The sequence below is a fragment of the Rhyacophila brunnea genome, unplaced genomic scaffold, assembly GCF_057557595.1.
Source record: "Rhyacophila brunnea isolate RB1 unplaced genomic scaffold, BYU_Rbru_1.0 scaffold_17, whole genome shotgun sequence".
Taxonomy (NCBI): Eukaryota; Metazoa; Arthropoda; class Insecta; order Trichoptera; family Rhyacophilidae; genus Rhyacophila; species Rhyacophila brunnea.
The window spans coordinates 11,081,545-11,104,599 of NW_028232827.1; the positions used below are offsets into that span (position 1 = coordinate 11,081,545).

Sequence of the window (23,055 nt, forward strand, 5' to 3'; positions counted from 1 at the left end):
TATGACACTCACATTAACGCAATTTGATGAGCATTTTATGTAAGAACTCCAGTTAAATATGTCATAATTAAGTAGGATGCCCGTAACTCAATTGGTTAAAGTGCATTGGTGCGAATCCAGTGGTTACGGGTTCAACTCCCATCAGATGTCATATTTTTTTCAAAAAAGATTTTTTCTAATATGTATATATCTGAGGTGTTTCAAATTACGTACATATATTCAATATACAGTCGAACTCGGTTATTACGATCTCTACATACATTTATTCACTTTTATAACGAGCTACTCATCAGGTATACCAAGCAAAAATATTGTCATTTATAATTTATTAATATCGAAATTTTCTTAAAACTGTTAATGTGTCGATCGTTTAAAAACAACATTTTCGACCCTAAGCAATAATATCCGACTGATTCCGCCGGGATCGGATTACGTTTATGACACTAGTTTAATGTCCAAGTACCTAATTGGTGTTTTCGCTGACAACATTGAAAAAGTATCCACGCATATGGTTGAAATTGCATATTAAAAAAAAAACGGTGTGTGTACTTATGTACGCGCGTTAGAAGTTACACTTCTTTGGCGTAACAAAATAAAATAATCGCACACCGCGTTAGTCAAAGTTCACATCAACCAAAAATATTCAAACATTTAAAAAATAATTTTCATATAAACTAAATAATATGTAATACCAAACAAAAGTAACATACCTATCACACTTAAAAATATTAAGCTTAGTTTTGACAGCTAATCACATATAAAAAGGAGAGAAAGGAAAAGGACAATTCACAACGCGAAAGAATATTTTTCACCAAGCAAAATAATCCATACTCCTTATTCTATGGTCACTATGGTCGGCTATGATCACATCATTGCGCGAGACGTAATGTTTCAAATCTGTCAAATAATAAAGTATGATATAAGATAGAATTGACGTTTTAATAGCCCCATATCAATAAAAACTATAATAAAGGAGGGCCGCTTATTGGAGTGCCACTGGTATATTTCTAGACACTTTAACTTATATCACTAAATAAATTATTTAATTATTTCTCATTGATTTTATTTTGGCCAACAATAATAAATTCGTTTCCTAGGCAACGGAACAATTCTTCGTACATATAATAATAAATTCGCTGCCTAGGTAACGGAACAATTCTAAACTATAATAATATACTGTATAATCGTCACGATTGCATTATCATACTGTGGCGTAAAGGCAGTGCGTTCGGCTGATAACCGAACAATCGTGGTTCGAATCCAATCGATTGTGATTTTTTTCGTGAAAAAATAAATTATGTGTTACAATGTCACACGCCAAAAATACACTCGATCTGATTTTCCAAACCGCGCCTAAAGAAGTATAACTTCAAAAATACAGGCTTTGTGAAGTCAGTAGGTATCTATCAGCGCCGTCGGCTCATTACAATAAACAATTTCTTTTGTAGTTTATGAATGTCATGCTTTTTTGGGGATTTTTACAATGGTTTTCAGATTAAATAGAACGTGGTGCGAAAAATGTTATATAACGAGTAATGCTTATAACGAGGAAATTCAGTCGGTCCTATCTTCCTTGTAATAACCAAGTTCGACTGTATATAATGTTACATTCTCAAATTATTCATTGAATAAAAGAAATGGTTTTTTTTTGTTCTCATGTTCCTAATTGTCAGCATTTTCAATGGGAAACTGTAGAATTAAGAAAATAATTTATTTCTCACCATCAAGACGTATTCATTATTATATTATTACAATATTCTAGTCTAGTGATATTGCTAATTCTATGAGAAAACCACAGAACAGATAATAAATAGAATACCGATAGGCTATATTCAATACCCCGCATCTTGATGCAGGGTTTTGAATGTGTGAGTGTCCTACGAAAATGAAGCACGCATTGTGAACGTGCAATAGTGTGTGTAATACACCAACATTAAATGAGCGTAAATGCATAGACCGAGAGCAGTTTTCAGTATTCAACGTAAAACGTATTCTTGACACGTGTGTAAGTTTAACCCGGATTCTTCCTTCGAGTTCCTCGAGTCGGTTACCTGCTATCGCCTTACCCGTTATGTATTTCAATTCCCATTATTTCTGAGTTCCTGGAGAAAACTGTTTATGTAATTAATCATGTATATACTCAAATTATTTATTTGTTTGTTTGTAGATATTCATCATAATTTTTTTTTATACATAATGTGTATTTTATTATAATTTAAATTGTAATCGATGAGAGTTTTGTACTACATATTTCATAAGTGTGTGGTTTCTTCACGCTATATGTACCTACTTATATATGTATTATTAATCTAGTTAAAACACAATTTTATCATACTGATTCCACTTTTATTAAAATATAATTGAAACGGTTTCGCCGCCTCAGAGAGATATTTTCAACTAGATTTTCAAGTGGAAATAGGACGAATTGTGTTTTATTTAAATTAATAATACAATGCATTTCCACCGTGAATTATTGATAGGGATCATATACAACTGACAAAGATTTTATTCATTAAATTAACTAAATAAATGACCTCACAAATGATGCCTTAATATTGGAAAGTTTAACGTCCCGTGAAATGGGATATTATTTTTAACATAACGGTAGTACAAAACTGATATCAAATGAAATTGAAATTTTATTTGCAAGCGCCTCACCCTTTTTTTTGAGTCAATACCTACTATTCATTTGTTATTATATTTTTTTATAGTGACCTTTATATTTTAAGGTATTTAACAGAATAAATACAATGGAATAAGCATTGAGAATAATTCTAGTTTTGTTGATTTTAAAATTTTACTAAGTACCTGTATACATATTATTATGGACATGTTTACTTCATAAATACCAATAACATATTTTTATTAGAATGTATAATTTTATTATTATTAAAGTATGACCTGCATCCAGTATTTTTTTTGCATTGATCATCTGTTTCATGCTTTATGATTTCTAAGAGTAAGTTCTTGATAAACAAAATAAAAAACATCTTTCAAATCAGGAAAAAGCGTACCAATGTTGTAATCCATCAGAAATAAATGTTCTTACAATAATAAAATAAATGCCTTCTTATTTATCAACACTACTTATCTTGTCAATACATATATAATTGTGACTTTCTCCCAGATCTACTATTTAAATGGCATACGGATACGCAATTGAGCGAATTTGCAAAATTCAAATTTCTTCATTCAAATGCAATGCAAAATATTGCGTTTGCAGATTCACTTTATTGCATAAGCACTTTATTAAATAAAAACAGAATGGCTACCCTAAAATTAAACCAAGTATTGTTGATATTTTTAATTTAAAGCGTAGTTGTAGCCCAAGTATTTACTTTCGGTGTAATGTATTTTATAATATATGGACCTAAAAAACTGCATAATTAAATTTTAAACTCAATGTATACGTGACGAAAATTAACTCTTTCGCTTTTAACCCACGCCTTTTGTAGAATTCATTTTTATCACGGTGAGATTGGCATCTTGACATTTTTAAATCAACGGGAGGGACGCATGTTTTTAACTCTTTACGGTCGAATGATTTTAATATTAATTCAATTATTACTTAATATTATAATTAGTGAATAATTACATTTGAATGGTAGCTAGGAGGAGGGTCACTCACTTCTTCAAGAACAGCTGACTAATATACTGAAGGGCGATGATTCGGTCTTTCCGTACTCTAGAGGGGGCGTCTGCAGAAGGCAGACAGTTCTGTTGGTGTTAGTACCTATTAATTTACCATGATTCAATCCACAAAAGCGGGTAGCCTACATTAACGAAATTCGAGGAGCACTTCAGTTGTGTGACAAGTTAATTTCGTTGTAAGCAGGGCAGGCCACATGTGGCTAAATAGGTAAAGCACATTGACCGGAATCCGATGGATGCAGTTTCGTGTTCCATAAATGGGTAGCATTATTCCTCCTGTCTTTCGAAATACATTCCTCCCACTTACATACTGACGTACCCGCCCCGCGTGAGATACCTACTTTATACTTCATTTGTATAATAGGAAGGAAATAACCTTTAGGAATAATTATAAGACAAATCCATAAAATATAAATTTATTTTAACACCATAGTAAAGTTTCTATATAGGTACATATTAGAACACCAGAATAAACGTCCGTGCCCATTTATTCCGCTGTCTTGCAGAAAACATATATCTTCCGAGCACAATTAACACTGATTAGTCACTTTGTTTCTTAAAAACTCATTAAACAGTACTTATTTTTACATTAGAATTTTTTACAGACGTAACTTTTCCAAATACACATTGAACCGTCCATCATAGCTGTTTTCGGATTTGACCTACGATAATTCTCTAATGTTAAAAATGACTGAACATAATGGTAGTTTTATAGATACTTACTACATAATTAAAAAATGTTTTTTTATTATTCTAAAAATGAATACATAATATCCAATGAATTGAATTGAATTTTCTCATACAATATGAATGAATACTAACTTAGTTACTTCACACGATACGAAATATTCATTAAGTCATAAACATAATAACATCACAAGTGAAAATCAGGAGTGCTGACTGCTGAGCAAGAAAAAGCGATGCAATAATACAGTTTGATATAAGTACAGTGGAGAATAACAACCGTAACAATATTCACATTAATGATGGCTCTGTCTAATTCCTGCGCATTACATCTAAAACTACTATATTATGGTTCGGTTCAAAGAGATTTTTGGCCCAAATAGGAAAACAGCTGTAACCGGGAACGGATTTACCAATATTCTGAGTGCACGCAAAAGTGGGGCCCCGGATTTAAAAAAAGAAATCAGAAAATACTGAGATCTTTAAGAATCCTTAAAAGAATATTATGAAACTGTTTATTGAATTGAAGAAGTAAATTCCTGTCAATTTATTAATTAAATTTTTTTTTCGAGCAATGAGAAAGAATTTGAATGAGTTCAGAGATAATAATGATTACAATTTTATTCAAAAAATGTGCAACAAAATAAAAAAATATTTTCTATGATACTGAGGACATAGGAACCGATTTTAAAAGGAATCAAAAATATATTGTGGTAACAATTAACAGCCCGTAGAAGGCCTTGCGTGTGGAATTGTAGAAGAGGAAGGAATCATTTGTATTGATCTTGGAGCTATTTATTATTTATATACATGTTACACCGAATGTGCGAAATTGACTATTACATGAAATGGGCAAAATTTTGGCTAATTCATGTAATAGTCAAGCCTGTTGCCTTATTCATGAATTAGGTAATTTTTCTGCTGAGTACATGAATTCGCCACGGTATGGAATTCTTGAACTGTCAACATGACAGAAGAAAAAGTAAATTTAATACGGATGGTTTTATTAGTTATAATTGGACATAATATAATATTATTATTATTAGGTTAGGTTAGGTTAGGTTTTGTAATTCTGAATTAAATTATTCAACTGAATGTCCATTTTGAGGTTAGCTATCAAGTGTCAACAAACTATCACAAACATTCAATCGACCATTGCACAATTGATACCCAAGCACGAATCAAATCGCGAAAATACTTTTCAATAAAATTCTTCCGTTATTCTAGAATTTTTTTGCGCATAGTAAATGGATATGAACGTCATTCAAATCAATGACATTTGACACATTTGTTTAGTTGCAAAAAACATCACGGAGCGCGATCATCTATTTTGACCATAGATAATAATATAAATGTACATTTTGACCAATCCATGAGCATTTGATACATTTAGTTTAGTTGCAAGAAATACCACCGTAGCGCTACTATCTAATTTGTCCAAGACATGAAGTAGGCAGAAAAATTACTGCCGATTTCACGCACTCTCCAGATATTTTGTCTAATTCATGAATAAGGCAACGGGCTTGCATTTTTCATGATTTAGGCAAAATTTTGTTCATTTCATTTAATATTCAATTTCGCACATTCGGCGTAACATACATATTATATTATTTATATGAAATTTTACGTGTAACATTGACAAGACCAAAAAAAATGGGAGCATTAAAAGGAATAATAGGTATGTACATACTCAGATGATATTGATTACATCCTTTTAAGTAATTAATAATTTCGAAATGCAGATTCTCTCACAATTTTTCGGTAGTGAAGTAAATTAACTGACATTTAAAACAATTAGTAAGTACGTTTGTGATTAACAGCATTATCTACTTAAAATAATAATATGCTCTGAAGCTTACAGTTGCGAGTGGTGAACGCAGCTAATGTAACATGCTGTCGCTATGGTTACGGACATGTATCTTAATAATATTATGTATTGATATGCAAATTGAAAGCCATATTTATTATTACAAATAATTAAAGTGGATAATAGATAAAGTCACTGTGAATATGACTCGATAGTCCATATACATAATATAAAAAATATAGTTTCATTAAAAATAGAAAAGATAATTAATCTACAACTTTATATAGAAAAGTTTGACCATCTTGTCACTAGGCTCACTTCAATTCCCATTCACCTACTCATTTATAGGGCATTGAAGAAATAAAGTGATGTAAGTATATTGTGTCAGTTTCTTTTAATCACCTTCAATTACACATTTTCAAGACAATACTATTGCTAATAACATTGTTAATATATGCCGATTTCCCTACTGACAACTTTTCTGTGGTCCCACATATATAAATTACAGAAGGATGAAATGCAGTCACTTTTCTATAAAAATATTAGATGATATTATATACATACAAAATAACGCAGCAGTTGAGTATTTTGACTTTAAAATTAATATTCCACTCTTATGATAAAAATTAAATATTTTTTGGGAAATTGAAAAAACAATAGATTCAAACTATACTTTTCACTGAATGACTAATATAAGACGAGGGTTTCCAAAAATGCACCGCTGGATGATAATAAAAAACTAATACATATTCATTATACCTACCTATCATAGTAAAAATAGAGTAACCTTTTAGTTTATTATCTCAACTTAATCTATACATACATATTGTATTTTATTACAAATTACAAAGAAACAGTCGCATGCTAACCTTTTCTTACGAAGAAAACTTACTGAACGTTTGTAAAATACAAATGTTTTAAAATGAAAGGAAAAAGAAACGGTTCTAGATTCATTCTTTTCAATAAATTCTCATTGGAAACATTTCTATAAGTAAACCAAACTTTTTCACATGTTTTTTACATATATTTTCCTCTGATAATAATAATACAATATCGTTACGCTAACACTATGCCTAGGGGCATAAAATAATATAATATGTACAATTACATCACAGGTTAGTGAATTGGCACATTTTTTAAATGAAAATTATCCTAATTTATTAAAATTTGAAATTGACCTTTCGTATTATATTACATATAAAATGACAAGACATACATAATATTATCTTAATATTAATTGTGCAGGCTATGTTCAATATATTTATTAACACAATAACTGTTTCTAAACGGACACAATTAATCTTTGAGGCGTCTTTGGAGGATTTACAATTAAAATAAAGCATATAGCGTGCCCGTAATAATTGTAATTCTAATCATTCCCCTCCTGTTTAAAAGACAATAACTTATAATAATTAAAATTTAAAGTAAGTATACTGATGGCAGTTTAAAATTTGAGACATAAAATTTGTTTCTAAAGATAACATGAAATAACATAGACTGACCGGCGAGCCCATTTATATCGGTCGGTCTACTTTGTGTTTGGTCACAATATAATATTTGGAAACTCCCGCTTAAACTATTTGATATTCATATCTAAATAAATTGGACGCGTTCGGTCATACGCCACTTTATAGGTGACCAATGAACGGCATCGAGCCGTTGAAATTTTCGGTAAGTACGGACGAGTTACATTTTGAGTTAATTAGACTAGAAAAAGTAGCACAAAAAAATATATTTAGCAGAAGAGACGTAGACAGGGAGAGCGGACGAATTGATCTTTTCAAATAGGCACCTCCCCGTAAGTGTCGTAATCGAAGATCGACTGTATCACTTCTTGGATAGTCATCCAATTCCAGGGGAAGATACGCACTACGCTGCCCTGTCTGACTGTACTGCAGTATTTCATGGTATTATATAAACGGACGCAAGCCATCACCAAGCAGAACACGGTGCCCCAGAACCATACTTTTTGTAGCATGCGAGAACTGTAAAAAAAGACATACGTTTATTCTGTGTTTAGATAATATTCCGAGTGCGAGCGAGCTGTCACTTTTATAAATTTGATGAGGGATGAGGCCGGGTCTTACTGAATTTTCAATAATAAAGCTACTACTGTTCTCGAATATTCTTTTCTACTTTTCCATCATCTTATATTATACGGATTTAGATATAGTATGATGTCTAAACTTATTACCAGTAATACATATACATCGTCGGTGTTTTGTAAAAAGGGCAAATTAACCAAAATGCTATTTTACAGGAGGATTTTTAACTATTGACATTTATTTGTTTATGACCTGTGGATGATTATAAATATCTAACAAGTTTATAATAAAGCTTAGAAAGAATACTGTCATTATAATAGGCATTATTATATAATATTTTAAAAGGCCTAATATGTCACTTTTTTTATTCGTAATTTTAATTAATTTAATTTTAGTCGATTATCGTTTTTAAGTACTTTTCTGTAGAGATACAAATTCACCGTTTTTACACAACAAAGCAAGTGGACTACATATTGTATTTTCATTAAAATCTCGATTTCGCCAAAATGGTTGATTCGCCCTTTTTACAAAACACCGACGATATTATATACCTATATTATATTTCAATTTACTTCTGCAAGACCGATAACGACAGTGCACTTACGCACTTACATCATTATAATTAGTTGAATTCTCAGCACATCGATTATTCAAATTACTTTTAATAATTATTCTCTGATTGACTTTAACAATGGACTGTACTTCGAAAAAGCAGTGTTTTCCAATATCGTCATCATATTACTTTTCCGATTTAAAGAAAAGTATTTATGACAAAAGTATGGTACATAAGAGCTCATATCGAGTACAGCCGTAACACATTGCAAATCGCTGACAACTTTCTACAAATCATTCGCTTGCTAAAATTCGGGAAACACTGCTCTAAGTTATAGTGAAGTGCGCCCATAAAGTGAAGCACAAAGGAAAGTGACGGAGGAGGAAGGAGTTGTCGTTTAATGATTTCGGTCGGAACAGATCGTAGATAGAAGAAGACAAATCATTAAGTGAGCGAGTGATATAATTTATCATTCATTTTAAAAATCTTTTAGAGGGATTGAAATCAAATAGAATGCGGCCGTAGCATAGGCAATAAATAATAGAATATTATATTATATCAAATATGATTTGAATCATTTTACCAATATCGTCGTAATCTGGCAGCACACCCTTTGGATTCTTCTCTATTTACGCAAACAATCTTTAATGAATCCTTCATCAGTGAAGCGTTCCCTGAAAATATGAGAATAATTATTGAATGACCGATTTCAACATTTAAGAATGAATTTCTCGCACAAATCAAGATATTTAAAAATTCAATGTTTACAGGCTTTTGATTTTCAAATGCAAATAACACGTTATTACAAATTTAATTAAAAGGGCCCATAAGCATTGAATTATGTTTCGGCATAAGAGCACTTTTGGCCAAACCGAAAACAGCTGTTTTTACATGAAAAGATTACATAAGTTATAAATAATATAAATAGTAAAAATGAAGGTATAAAAGTGACATCTAAAAGTTCTATACAAGATATACATATTATGTATTAGCAAATAGGTACATATCAGTCTGTTAGTAGTAATTATGCCTGGAGAATACACGTGACCCTACAGTAGGTAACTACAATAAACAAGAGAGAAAAACCCCTTTGATGTACAAAAGAAGTGTTAATGAAAAAAAGAAAAAAATTAGATATATACAGACACATAGGAGACTAGTAAAATACATTGATGTAATATATCATTCTAGTTGAGAATAATTATTTTCAATATATAGGAGCAATCTTTGCGCATGTTAATTACTATTATTATGGTCACAGTAGATCTCGATAATCCACATTTGAATTAATTTCTCTATTCTCTACTATCATCATCTTATCTAATGTGTTATTATTCAAGCGCACACGCACAATCGAGTCACAAACCTACCAGAAAAAAACGACACGCATACTAAACATAACAGATATTTTCTCAGAATTCTCTCTTCGCAGACATATTTTGTTTATTTTAGGTACACCCCGTTCAGCTTGAATTACCGATAGTCTACTTCCATGCATATGAATCATTACTCATTTACTCAGGCGACTGCATACATAATAAAGCAAATTAAGCACACTTTTAACTTTTAGAGGTGAGCTATTATAACATTGAGTGGGTACCATCGACTAACCACCAAGTATTACAATTTCAATAGTTCATCTCAAAGTAAAACAGAGGTGACTCATTTTGGTTTAATCTAAATTCATGACCGCTCCGCCGATCTGCATCCTTAATTTACTTCGAATTACATCGGTAAGGCAATTATATTGCAGTCATGATGTCTATAAATATAATGCACGCATGCGTCTGCAATCATTTCAATGATGTCATGCATGGAATTGAATGTGTTCAAATAAATCGAATTTTGAATATTACTGACATAAACTGGGAAATAAAAATGTAAAACCAGGAATTAACTGTACAATAATGAAACGACACTGCAGAAATAGCAGGAAAACATGAATTTTCAACGGGTAAAATCGAGGTTCCACTGTAATTAATATTATTATAGTGTTGTAAAAGGGAATCCTATCGAGCAAATACCATTTCAAATTGCATTCAAGTGGCAAACTGATATTTTATGTAAAGTGATTCAAGATAACGTTTGTTATAATTTACCGATGACAGCACCGCATTCCGTCTGCGTACCGCTTTCCAAAAACATTTCTGCTTCCTTTATTCGATGCTCAGCCGGTCGAGAATGTTCCTCCGAATCGTACCGCAAAGTTGTCAATTTTCGACGGATAGACCACACATTTAAACCCAGCAACATTTCGTGAGATCTGATCACGACCATTTGGTTTTTGAAGGCGTCCACTGTACGTTTCATTTCCATCATTTCTTCATTGTTTTTAATGAATCTTTGCCCGATGCTCACATTAAATTCTCTTTGATCGATCAACTCTCTTTGCAGTGCGTTTATTCTATCGTTCCAATCGATTTCGCAACCTTTCATTCTTTCACTTGACGGATCGTCATCTAATACGTAAGTGTGTTGACAGGAATTACCGATATTAAGAGGCGATTGTATCTCTATATTATTTATCACCGAGGAATCTATGTTTTCTTGGACGCGACACGCGGGAGCTTGGGCTGAATTTAATCTATCGAGGGTAAATTTAAAATTGTTGTAATCGATCGGGGGCGCGGTGGAAACATTTTCGCAGGCCCCGCTGAATTCTTGCATCAGAGACAACCGATTGCGGGGAGTGCTCGTCATCGCCGCTTCGCTCCTCGCTTCTTTTTCTTTGGAAGCGTCTCGTATAAATAGTGCTGAGTACAAATATACAGATAATAAATAAAAATGTGCAAATAGATACTAAATACATAGGTACACATATTAACCCCATAACGCCGAGCCGAGCCAATTTTTCCGGTAAATGAGAAAACTGCCTACTGTCGATACGCACTTAGGTAAATCAATAATTTTTGATAAAGATCGCATTAAATTGTCTACAATTCCTAGCGTTTGTAATGTAAATTTTGTTCTCTTTTCAATTAATTAAATTGAATGAAAACGATTTCTAAAAATTTCCATAGAAAATAACACGAAATCTACATTTAAACCGCCAATTTGTCTCCCTCATCTATATAAATAATTGTGGATTGAATGCATAGTCTGAAATCAATCATAGCCATGTTTTGTACTTCCACATTACATAAAAACGTGACGTGTACAAGAAGACTTGTATATTTTGGCTAACATTTTATAGCGGTCATCTAGGGAACTATGAATCTCCCCATCTAAAAGGCCACCTTTTAATTATTTATATATCGTCGGTGTTTTGTAAAAAGGGCGAATCAACCATTTTGGCGAAATCGAGATTTTAATAAAAATACAATATGCACCCCACTAGCTTTGTTGTGTAAAAACGGCGAATTTGTATCTCCACGATAACAAAAACGATAATCGTAAGGGCGAATATCCATTTAGTATTACGAATAAAAAGCGAATGTGACATATTAGGCCTTTTAAAATATTATATAATAATACCTATTATAATGACAGTATTCTTTCTAAGCTTTATTATAAACTTATATAAATTATTATAATATATTTTCTCAGAAGTGTTTTCAAAATTATGTATGTTCAATAATATACATGTTTTAACATTTTTTGTAGATCCTAATCATAAATTAAAATTGGATAATCATATTTTTTTCATAATATTCTTCGACCATGTCCGATCCTAATAGGATCATAATATGGGCCTCCACGGTGGGGTTTGTATTAATAGATTTTGTTTTTATGAGAAATGGATGTCAGTCACTTGCTCAACCTATTAGGTCCATACTCTGATACACAAATTGAAAAACAATATGTATACTTGTCAGACCCAGGATTCGAACCTGGGACCCACAATGTTATAGGCCAATGCTTAGGCCGCGCGTTAAATTAACGTCAAACTGTGCAAAAATCCGTCCCAACCGAAACCGAAAAAATCATGATGCCATTTAAGAGGGCGTTTATATAAGAAATTAATGTGTTATCCAAGAGATTTTGGAGTAATTATTATAGGGATAGATAGATCATGATTTACAACCGAGTAAACACTGAATCACTTGAAACTGTTTCTGTTTGAATTATTAATTTAGATATGCGTCGTCAGTTGGTGTGCGAAACGTGGCAGTTTTCACATAGGTAGGCCCCAGGCAGTTGGAAGGTTAATATGTATGTGAAGAAATTTAAGAAAAGAAACGAAAGGGTTAAAAACACTTGAAATGGACAGAGGATTTATTCTTAGAAGAGTACCATTACGAATACCATAATTTAAAAATATTTACACAAGCAACCTTCAGTGCAAAAGTCGGCAGCCTTATTGCCATGGAGTTTTTGGAGATAAAATTTGAAAATCGCCAAGTACATACACATAATGGTTTTGTTATGAAAAATTATATTATTTTGACTAAGTATCTAAAACCTTAAAAATCGCATAAGCACAATATTTTAAAACCTACTAAACAAAATTGCACTTAGGTGCCTTAAGTGTACGACAGTGTGACTTTTTATCAGAATTTCCAAGATCTAAGAGAAATAGGATGAAACTTAAAAGAAAAATCGAGAAAACTAGGTTACAAAAATAGTAGCAGGCTCATTAAAAATATTCACTTTGCGAGCACCGAGTCGGCGACCTCTGCTTTAGTACATAAGAAGTCACGACATGAAGTCAAATATTTATAATACCCACCTGACGATCGGTCATCACGCTTGATTGAGACTGTTCTAAAATCATATTTGTCGATGAGAATCGCCGAACCCTCGTTGCTGTTTTGGTCACAGGAGTGAGCCTGTCGCTGATGGCTTCTGCAGAGCAGCGAAGTGTTCTGCAAGTTGATCTCCAGAGAATTATTGACAGAGGTCAGGTGATTGATGGTCTTCTCCTGCTCCTGTATTCTGTCTTTGAATTGCACGCATTCCGATTTGAGAACGGCGATGTCGGTTTCGGCCGCTGACAGTAACGACACTACTTTATTTTTGTCCTTGTTGGACTTTGACAGCATCATGGACAAGGAATGCTTCTGAAAAAAAAAATATATATACATTGAAAATTTTCAACATCAATGCAAATATCACAATTCAGACACAGCAGTGGAGCGTATATATATATATATATATATATGTATTATACATTAAATATTATATATGTTCTAATAGATTTAAGTTTTGTACTATTCCACTTGAGTCATTTTTTGCGACCTGGGTTTCGCCTTTCGGCATCTTCATGCGCCGTGTATACTCACCAAAAGGCAAACACACACTGACAATGAACACTATTAACTCTAACTTATATAATAAATCAATACAATAAAGTAGGTAAAAACTTATCGCCTACCTATTAAGTCAAGGATCCAATAAGAAAATATATAACAAACAAAAATTATGAATAGTTGAAGTGTTTGTAACAAACCCCCATACCTTATCAATAATAATACATTTGATAAGTGTATAATAAATCGTCAAACCTAATAGATCATTAGTAATTAGTTGTCAGTGTGTGTTTGCCTTTTGGTGAGTATACACAGCGCCTGAAGATGCTGAAAGGCGAAACCCGGGTCACAAAAACGACTCAAATAGAATAGTACAAAACTTAAAACCATTAGAATTTAAATTCAAATTCCATCAGGTACCTTCGGTCGATAGTATTAATATTATTATATAATATATATTCAAAATCGAATATGGTTATTTATACAGAAACGTGTTTGTCCCCCGCAATGGAAGCATAGATGTTTTATAGTCGTCTCATTATGTCAATTAAGCCTGTCTCGGTCATACACCCGATCATTTAGATTCAAAAGATTTTCCATTTTCAGACGATCAACAATCTTTCAGTTAAGAAACGGCACACATCACTATGGTTAAAAATGTAATGCACGAATTTAGAAAAATATGCCATTACTAAATTACAAGGTTAATCAAAATTCCAGAAGAACATTGGCGTTTTTTATTTTCTTGTAAAAGTTGGAGACGAGATGACGTCCACGGAGCCCGCTCTGGGCTGATAAATTTAATAACAATGATAAAAAATAATAAACCTCATTATCCAATTCTGCAATGTTGTTACTCAGAAGGCTGTTCTGCTTTTTCAGGTTATCTAAGTTATTAGTGGTGACCTTTAATTTTTCTCGAAAGCTGTTCAGCGTATCCATCAAGTCTTCATATTCTTGCTTCATCGTCGCCACCGACAAAGTATTTTGTTGTTCCCTGAAAAACAGGCCATGCCATCAGTTAGTATCATCCTCATAATGCAAGCGAAACAGACTCGGGACAAAGCATATTCTGAAATGTTTTTCCCTACGAAAAAAATGAAGCACCGGAAGCCTCCTCTGTTGTCACTGTCGTCCTTTTTCCCCGTTTACGTTTACACATGCATGTATTTATTGCAGACAGTACGTATTATTGCGGCCATAAAAAAAATGCATGTGTAAACACGTATTATAGTGAAAGTTGCAAGATTGCATGCATGAATCAAAAATGTTCAGAAGCTTCTGAATTTTCAAGCAATAATTGGTACTTGCATGGTGGTGCGCATGCTCAGTAAGATGATAGTGCCGAACCTAAACCGTACAGAATATTTTGACGTTTACCGATTATCTATGAACGTGTCCGAATCAGTCTGAATCTGTCAAATAGCACCATACGATTACAACATCGCGTCATGCTTACGCTTGAAGAAATTGGTGAGACAGTTAGCACTTTTATGCACATGTATACAGTTGTTATCGAGATAGTTTAAAATACACACTATTGGAAATTCAAGGAGTATTATAAATACTATTCACAGTTTGTGTACTCATTATTACATTCTTTCTAAACTAGATAGTTTTTGTAGAACTGTAGTTGTCCGACTTTACGTCGACTTTCAAACATTCATTAATGAGACAACTACCACATGTCTCACTTTACGTGGGAAAGAAGTAATATCAATTATTAGCAACTTTACTTATCACAATAGAAATACTCATAATTTTAATTATTTAGAAGAATGTTATCTTCCTATTAACTAACATTTTTTATTTACCTAAACCAACTATCATGGGGCTTCTTTGGCTACTCATGTTGAACATTATTATTGAATTTCAGCGAATAAAACAATAATCATGCTATTTCCCAAACGAAAACAGTCAAAATAATACACGAGCATTTCTAACGTACTTTGTTAACGGCCGCCTGCACGGAGTATATAAAGACAACTGGCCACCTGCACGACGTACATAAAGACAACGGGCATTTATCTGTTTATGTGACTGGAAGTGATTGTCTGGTGTCCGATGTAAATACGGACATATTCCGTGTTTACGCGGTTCATTTAATAAAATTAGAGTATATGAGGCGTCTAATTACAAAAAATTGTCAAAAAATTTTTTTCTCTTAATTTTATATCAAGGGGGAAGTTATTTTAAGTGTTTTGGAAGAAAAAATGCTTTTTTGGTAGATGTCCGAGTTTACGTAGGGACCGATCGAGGGAATTCCAAATAATTGTGTTGACAAATTGGAAAAATAAAAAAATGTTTCGTACAACTTTAATTTATGGATTAATGGACACATGGTATTTGCAAGATTTTAATTTGAGAGAATTGTATGGAAATTTGGTAGGCACATCTACGATCGAAAACGAAATTCAAATATTTTTCTTTTTCACAATTTTAATATTTTTTCCCCCATACATTTCATATTTCGTAATTCGATTTTTTTTCGATTTTCGCTCCCATGGAATTCGTATTAACGAGGTTTTACCGTGTATTCATTTTAATTGATTTAACCGCTAAAAAGAGCAAAATGTATTTTACATCAATACACCTATTCATTTCTGAGTGTGAAAAGTAATCTATTCACAAGTGATTACTATTATTTCTATATATGTAGTGAAAATCTACCATTTGACAGATTGTTTATTTCATCTTTATCAATCTTGTCGACACTGTCTATTTTATTGTGCGAATATATATTCCTCAAAAAAATATAGAATAGGCGATTGACCGATTAAAGAATGATTCCACTGACACTAGCGATAGTTTAGTTCGCAGCTGATCTCTGTCCTGCGTGAGGCCGGCCAGCGCCTCCTCGTGCAGCTGCGTCTGGTTAACGGCTATGTCCAATTGCGTTTTCAGTCTGCACACTGCGTACTCCCTTTCGGCCACCTCATTCTGCAGCTCGGCGATGCGCTCCCTGTAACCTTTACGACGAAATCTCAATGAAAATATCGAACTGACTTTTCGCACATTAATTATGTTGAATAAGCAATCGGTCTGCGCGCTTCATCTGCCATAAGTGAACGACAGTATGAGTCTACGAGCCTGCCGCCGCTTCATTCTCATATTTAAATATAATATTATATTAATTTATAAACATATTACGTAACTATATAAATACATGTGAGCGGAACACTGCATGAAAAAATGGAACGACTACGGAGATTTTTTCATTCGATGTCATGTGATAACTTGGAGATCGAACACTGAAGAAGAACATGACATAGTAATCATAAATCGATACAAACTCCATAGAATGACTGTTACATTTTTAGAGCGGCTGAGTGATACTTACTTTGACTGGATATGCTGGAACCGGATGAATACTGTAAATGTTCGGAAGCATCATAATTCGTACTCATGGAATTGTCTTGGATCAAACTGAAAATCAAAAATAGCTTATCTAATTGAAATGCATAATACTCTATTTTACAGCTATTATAATGGAACCCGGTCAAATTTTAATCCAATATTGAGCATGTCCGAGATTACTGACCCAAACTCCTTTCATTTCAATGGCGAGGACTTCTTACTACGCGATTATTTAGAGCCTATCTTCATAAAAAAAAAAATACGGAGAGTATTTAACAGAATTTTGTATTACAATAATTAATAACTGATTAACGGAAACATCTACACATTCGAGACCTTTAGTAGTTATCCCAATGTACCTACTGCCTATACATATTATATGCCGTAAGTACTATGTAAGTTCTAATCGAGCACTCGATTTATTATCGATTTGTATAAGATATGAGGTGGCACCTATCGGAAAATTGAATGAATCGTAAGTTGAACAACATGCTTCGAAATTAACGCATTCGCTGCTGAATAGATAATGAGATTTTAATTGCCCCCTTTAAAATGCACGTTAATTACATCGATCGGCCGCCTGGTCATTACGCGCCGTGTGCGTCTTCCGCGTCCAAAGTATTAAAATAATTCTAAACATTAAATAGCCAAAAAAGAACTTACTTTCTATGCCATTCAATTTTATTATGTATAATCAATGATATTAATATGGACGAAGCATCTGGAAAAAAAAATGACACTCACTTTTTTGTCTGGTCTGCCGAATGGCATAATCTGTTCTAACGCCTTTACAATAAAGGTGATATTGCTATAAATTCCCGATGCTTTTTGTCGGGTCTGCCGAATGGTTCGGTTCGAACGGGTTCGCTCAATTGACACAAGAAATACTGTTCTAACGCCATTACAATAAAGGTGATATTGCTATAAATTCCTGATGCTTTTTGTCGGGTCTGCCGAATGGTTTGGTTCGAACGGGTTCGCTCAAATGAACATTGACACAAGAAATACTGTTCTAACGCCATTACAATAAAGGTGATATTGCTATAACTTCCCGATGCGTGATATCGCATAATAGAAATTGCGTGACGTCTACCTAAATACATATGCGAATGCATGAATTTACTTGCTAGCTACTGTATTGAGTGCGTTGTCCATTAATAATGTCATTGTGTATAATACATTTTTTGGTACTGTTCGGTTATACGGAATACAGCGGAAAACACATTTTGAAAATTGCCGATAAACTGGATTATTTGTTAGGTTAACCTAAACTAACCCAAACTAACAAATAATCCAATTTATCGGCTATTTTCAAAATGTGTTTTCCGCTGTATTCCGTATAACCGAACAGTACCCATTTTTTAACTATTATGGATCGGTTAGGTAGGGTCAATATCAATTTAAAAACAACTAATACCATCTTCATTTTGTATTTTAGTTCAATGAAAGCAAATAAGTAAATTTGACTGTTTGACTGACAAAGAGGAAAGAAGTTGAAAGATACACTGTATAGGTACACTACTGTGTTGCTGATGTAATTTTATTCATTCCATGACATGACACGAGAATGAATGTGGGAGAATTATCGAGTATGAGTATTTTGAATTTTTCCGATGCATCATTTGAGATAATAATAATTTGATTACTCACCAAGTTTCCATTGGGCATTTTAAATTTTCTGTCCATCGCAAGAGAGCTGACTTCAGGTCGTTTTTATTAATGCGACAATTCATCGAATAAGGATCGAGTATTTCCCTGAGCATTGCATATTCTGATCTGAAACATGCAATATTTTTTTTCTCCAGTAAATAGGTAGGTAAGTAGATACCTACTTAATCGTATGATAATAATAATATAATTTAAGTATTAAAAATGACAAATATAATATGAAAAGACATACGCACGTACATATTATTTCCTAAATAAGGCGTAATCAGCTCCATTATAGTATCGGTGGGAATGTTTACAACTCCATATCCGAGATTGTCGAATATTTGTAACACAACATTTTCATAGTCTACAACAAATAATAAAACAATATATTAGTACAATAATATGACATAGGTACCTATTTATTTATTAGAAGTCTTCAATTCAATATGGACGTGGAGTTGGGGGCTAACGATTTCTGCCAGAAGAGAATTATACAATTTCCACATGGCTCAAGAAGTAAACAATGTTTTGAGCGTATAGGTACAATATTATTTTTTGTATCCGGTAACCTAACTATTGTCAATTTTTTAAAATATGAAAACAGAATTCCCACCTGAATCAGATACTTCCATGATAGATAACTTCTCAAAGCACGATTTTTCATTACATTAAAAAGATGAACTTTTGACACGGTCTGCACATAAATAAAAGAATATCGGCATGTCAACAAACTTATATTTCATGGCTATTTGACACTTGACGTCTTCAGACTTGCCGCCATTGAGAAAAGATTTCTGTCTAACGGCTATCAACGCAGTGTTGCCATCTTTTTGTCAGCAAATTATAGTACATGGTCCAAGAAATGGGTCTAGGACAGTTTGGCACCGCGAACTGGCCTCCGCCGATTGGCCTCCGGTAATTGGTCGCCGGGACGATCGGACGCCGGTACAATCGGGCGCTGGCCCAATTTGACACCGGCCCAACTGGCCGCCGGGAGATTGGACGCCGCACGGCTGAATAACATGCGCAAAGGAAAAGACCTACGTAACGACTTTGTAGAGAAAGTAGACGCGACACTTTAATATGCTTCTATCTACTTAGTGGTTGCACCTAATATATTTTGCGCTTAACGTATTTTTATTATGATTGATAATAATTATTACTTATGCTTTATGCAGTTTATAAAAAGAAAAGAATTCTTTCCTCGTCAGAACTTGAAGATGTGCATAATTAAGTGGTTTATTGTGTAACCTACCCATTCATATTAAAAAAAAAACAAATATCAATAATGAATTGGTTAGTTAAAATAATATCTTTCGGCGTTTTTTCGATTTCATGTTATTATAATTGAACTTTATATGTGTACATTATCCGTAAATAAGTATTTTGAAGATTATGAAATTACAAACAATATAAAGTAGGTAGGTAAACTACTTGAAAGGTACCAACATATTACATTATATATTATGTTGACAAAGCGAATTTGTAACTTTATTGGAAGTTTTAGTCATTTAAACACGATTTTGAATACTGGATAAGTCAATCCTCCCAAGTAATCGTTTTATACCTTATCATATTATAGGTTACACAGTTTGGGGGTATCCATAATTTTACAAATAATATGTTTTTATTTGATGTAAAGTTAAAAATCCATACATACCCAATAATTAGTTAATGGATACCTACAGTTTTTTTAAATTGTTTTATTTATAAAAAAATTGACAATTAGGTACCTTTTTATTGTTAAAGGTTTTCAAATTAACTCTCGCATAGAATTCTTAAATCATTGGTTTTGTATGGCAATTAATTATATAATATAATTGTGTCGCTAAGTTTCAAAACCCGCTATAACACCTTTTTGAAATAATTGAGATAAGTATATATATCAATGGATTCGTTATTAACAATTTTTTTATGAACCATGAATTTTTTTTTGTCTCTTTCAAAGTCCGCTACGATTGACCATCATTTATGAAAGAAAATCAATGTGTCAATCAATTCACGCTATAACACTATGTGTTACATTCAAAATCCCCTATAACACAACTGACCAATAAGAAGCGAGAATCAGACGAAATGCAACATGGCCGCCAGTAAATTTATGTTGTGAGTTGCGGTAGGAGTGCTGTTTTGTTGATTTGTTATTCTTACGATTTATAGTCTTAAAATATGTGACGAACTTATAAATATGGTTAAATCTCCAGTTAATAAAGCTAGGAAGAGGTTGAGCCAACCAAAATCTTGGAAAGTCAATGAAATACGCCGTAAATGGTAAGTTAAATTAGACATAAATGTGTTAAAAATCTGTCATCATCTGAATTTCCAGTGGCGTGTAACTCAATTATGAACTGGTTAAAACTCTTCTTTTCTCAAATATATTTTTATAATTTATAATAATAAGTTTTTTTTTTGTATAAGACTCTATAAAAATCTTTTGATGGGTAAACGTTATCACCCTATCACTTATCACATTTTCAGCAGTGGCAGTGTTATGTTATTTAGAATATTTTCAGTATGATATTGTGAAGAAAACAGTGTTTTTGTCAACACGCCACTGTTTTAAAGAAAATATTTAGCTCTACAGTATTATTCAAATGGTTGCTATGATATTAAATTTGATACTTTTCATAACATGTGAGCACCAAACCCCATAAAACCGATTTATTGGTCAGGCACTAATGCGCGACGATAAACCATGTAAATTATTATATTTTGGAGCATTTTTAAATGGCGCCATTCACAAACCGCACTTGTATGTCATTGTGTAGGTACTGCGAATTTTTTTATAATTTATTACACATAATAACTTAGTTACTTTATAAGTATAACAAATACCTTTCACATTCAAGTTCAAGTGGTGATGCTACTGGCTCAGCGCGGTGACAGATTATTTGACTCACTTATTTACATGCTATCGACTTATAAAAATGTTATGAAAAATAAAGAATTTAATAAACAATTAATTTACTCAAGTAAAATATAAAACAAATGAATGAAACATGTTTGCAGTCAAATTATGACAGTACCGCGTCACTCATATTTTTTAAAACCAATGTATATATTTTATTTTATATTATTTTTGTGAGAACGATAAAATATGCTATACATACAGTGTTTTTATGTAAATTGCATTGTATTTTTAATCGAATTATTTTTACTGAACAATGAAAAATTGTAACATTTTTAATAATTTTTAATGTTTCCTAATTTTTAATGAATAAAACGTTTATTAAATAAAAATATGTAACTCTTTTTCATCCTACCACGCGCCACCAATGGAAGATTCCGACTTTAAGTTGTCAAAATTTTCCCTAACAAAATACGCTATAACCTTCAATGGGTATTTCAAAAACCGCTATAACACTATGTAACTTACAAAACCCGCTATAACCAAACATTTAAGTCTTTTATTTAATCAGTGGACTAGAATACAATATAAATAGATATGCATAATATTTCCAAAAATTATCTATCATTGGGCAAAAATAGAAAAACATCGATAATCTCTTTATCCATAAACTGAGAAGTTTTTATCGATTTTCTCAACAAAATGAAAAGGTGTTATAGGGGGTTTTGAAACTCAGCGACACAATTCATATTATTTATTGTATCTAATACCTCATAAGTAATGTATTTATATTCTTATAAATATATAGGTTATTAAGTAATAGGCCTACTTGGAGTTATACAAAAACTATCGGACGTATTGAGACATTTTGTAGTTGTGAAAAAGTCTATTATAATATGCAATTGGATTTCTACAACCATAATCCTGTATATTTTTAAATACGGTTATCAGCACCTTTAAATGATTGTATTTCTGAGGCCTTTCCTTGTTCATTACATTAAAATCTACTAAATAAATAATATCTATACCTCAGAGGCAGACGGCGGCAACTGCCATATTCTCAATTTTTTTCAAAGAGCAAAAAAACAATTTATATTTTTGATGAATGCCTATAACTAATAAGAACTAAAAACATAAACAAAAAACGATCATCTTTTCGGTAAATTTAATTCATTAAAGAACTGTTAGAATATTTAAAAAAATAAACGTTTAATTAAATTTAGAATATAAACTAAATTATTATTAAAATAAGCAGTAAGGATTAGCAT

General features: G+C 32.4%; 1 protein-coding gene across 1 annotated transcript; it reads right to left on the bottom strand.

Annotated features, from left to right (window-relative positions):
- Positions 1-6,781: 6,781 nt before the first annotated feature.
- On the bottom strand, positions 6,782-19,739 carry LOC147073664 (uncharacterized). Its single transcript, XM_085944570.1, has 10 exons — positions 19,553-19,739; positions 19,195-19,303; positions 18,937-19,062; positions 17,270-17,355; positions 16,727-16,898; positions 14,758-14,926; positions 13,410-13,740; positions 10,840-11,493; positions 9,324-9,414; positions 6,782-8,127 (listed from the first exon to the last, which is right to left on the bottom strand). The coding sequence occupies exons 1-10, from the start codon at positions 19,569-19,571 to the stop codon at positions 7,923-7,925; spliced, it is 1,962 nt and encodes a 653-aa protein (XP_085800696.1). The 5' UTR covers positions 19,572-19,739; the 3' UTR covers positions 6,782-7,922.
- Positions 19,740-23,055: the final 3,316 nt, after the last annotated feature.

Excerpts from the sequence above, each read along its gene's own strand:
- LOC147073664 (XM_085944570.1), bottom strand. Across the intron at positions 14,927-16,726 it reads CGAACTAAACTATCGCTAGT|GGAACAACAAAATACTTTGT; the intron begins GTCAGTGGAATC and ends CCTGTTTTTCAG. Across the intron at positions 11,494-13,409 it reads GCGTGATGACCGATCGTCAG|CACTATTTATACGAGACGCT; the intron begins GTGGGTATTATA and ends ATTTGTACTCAG.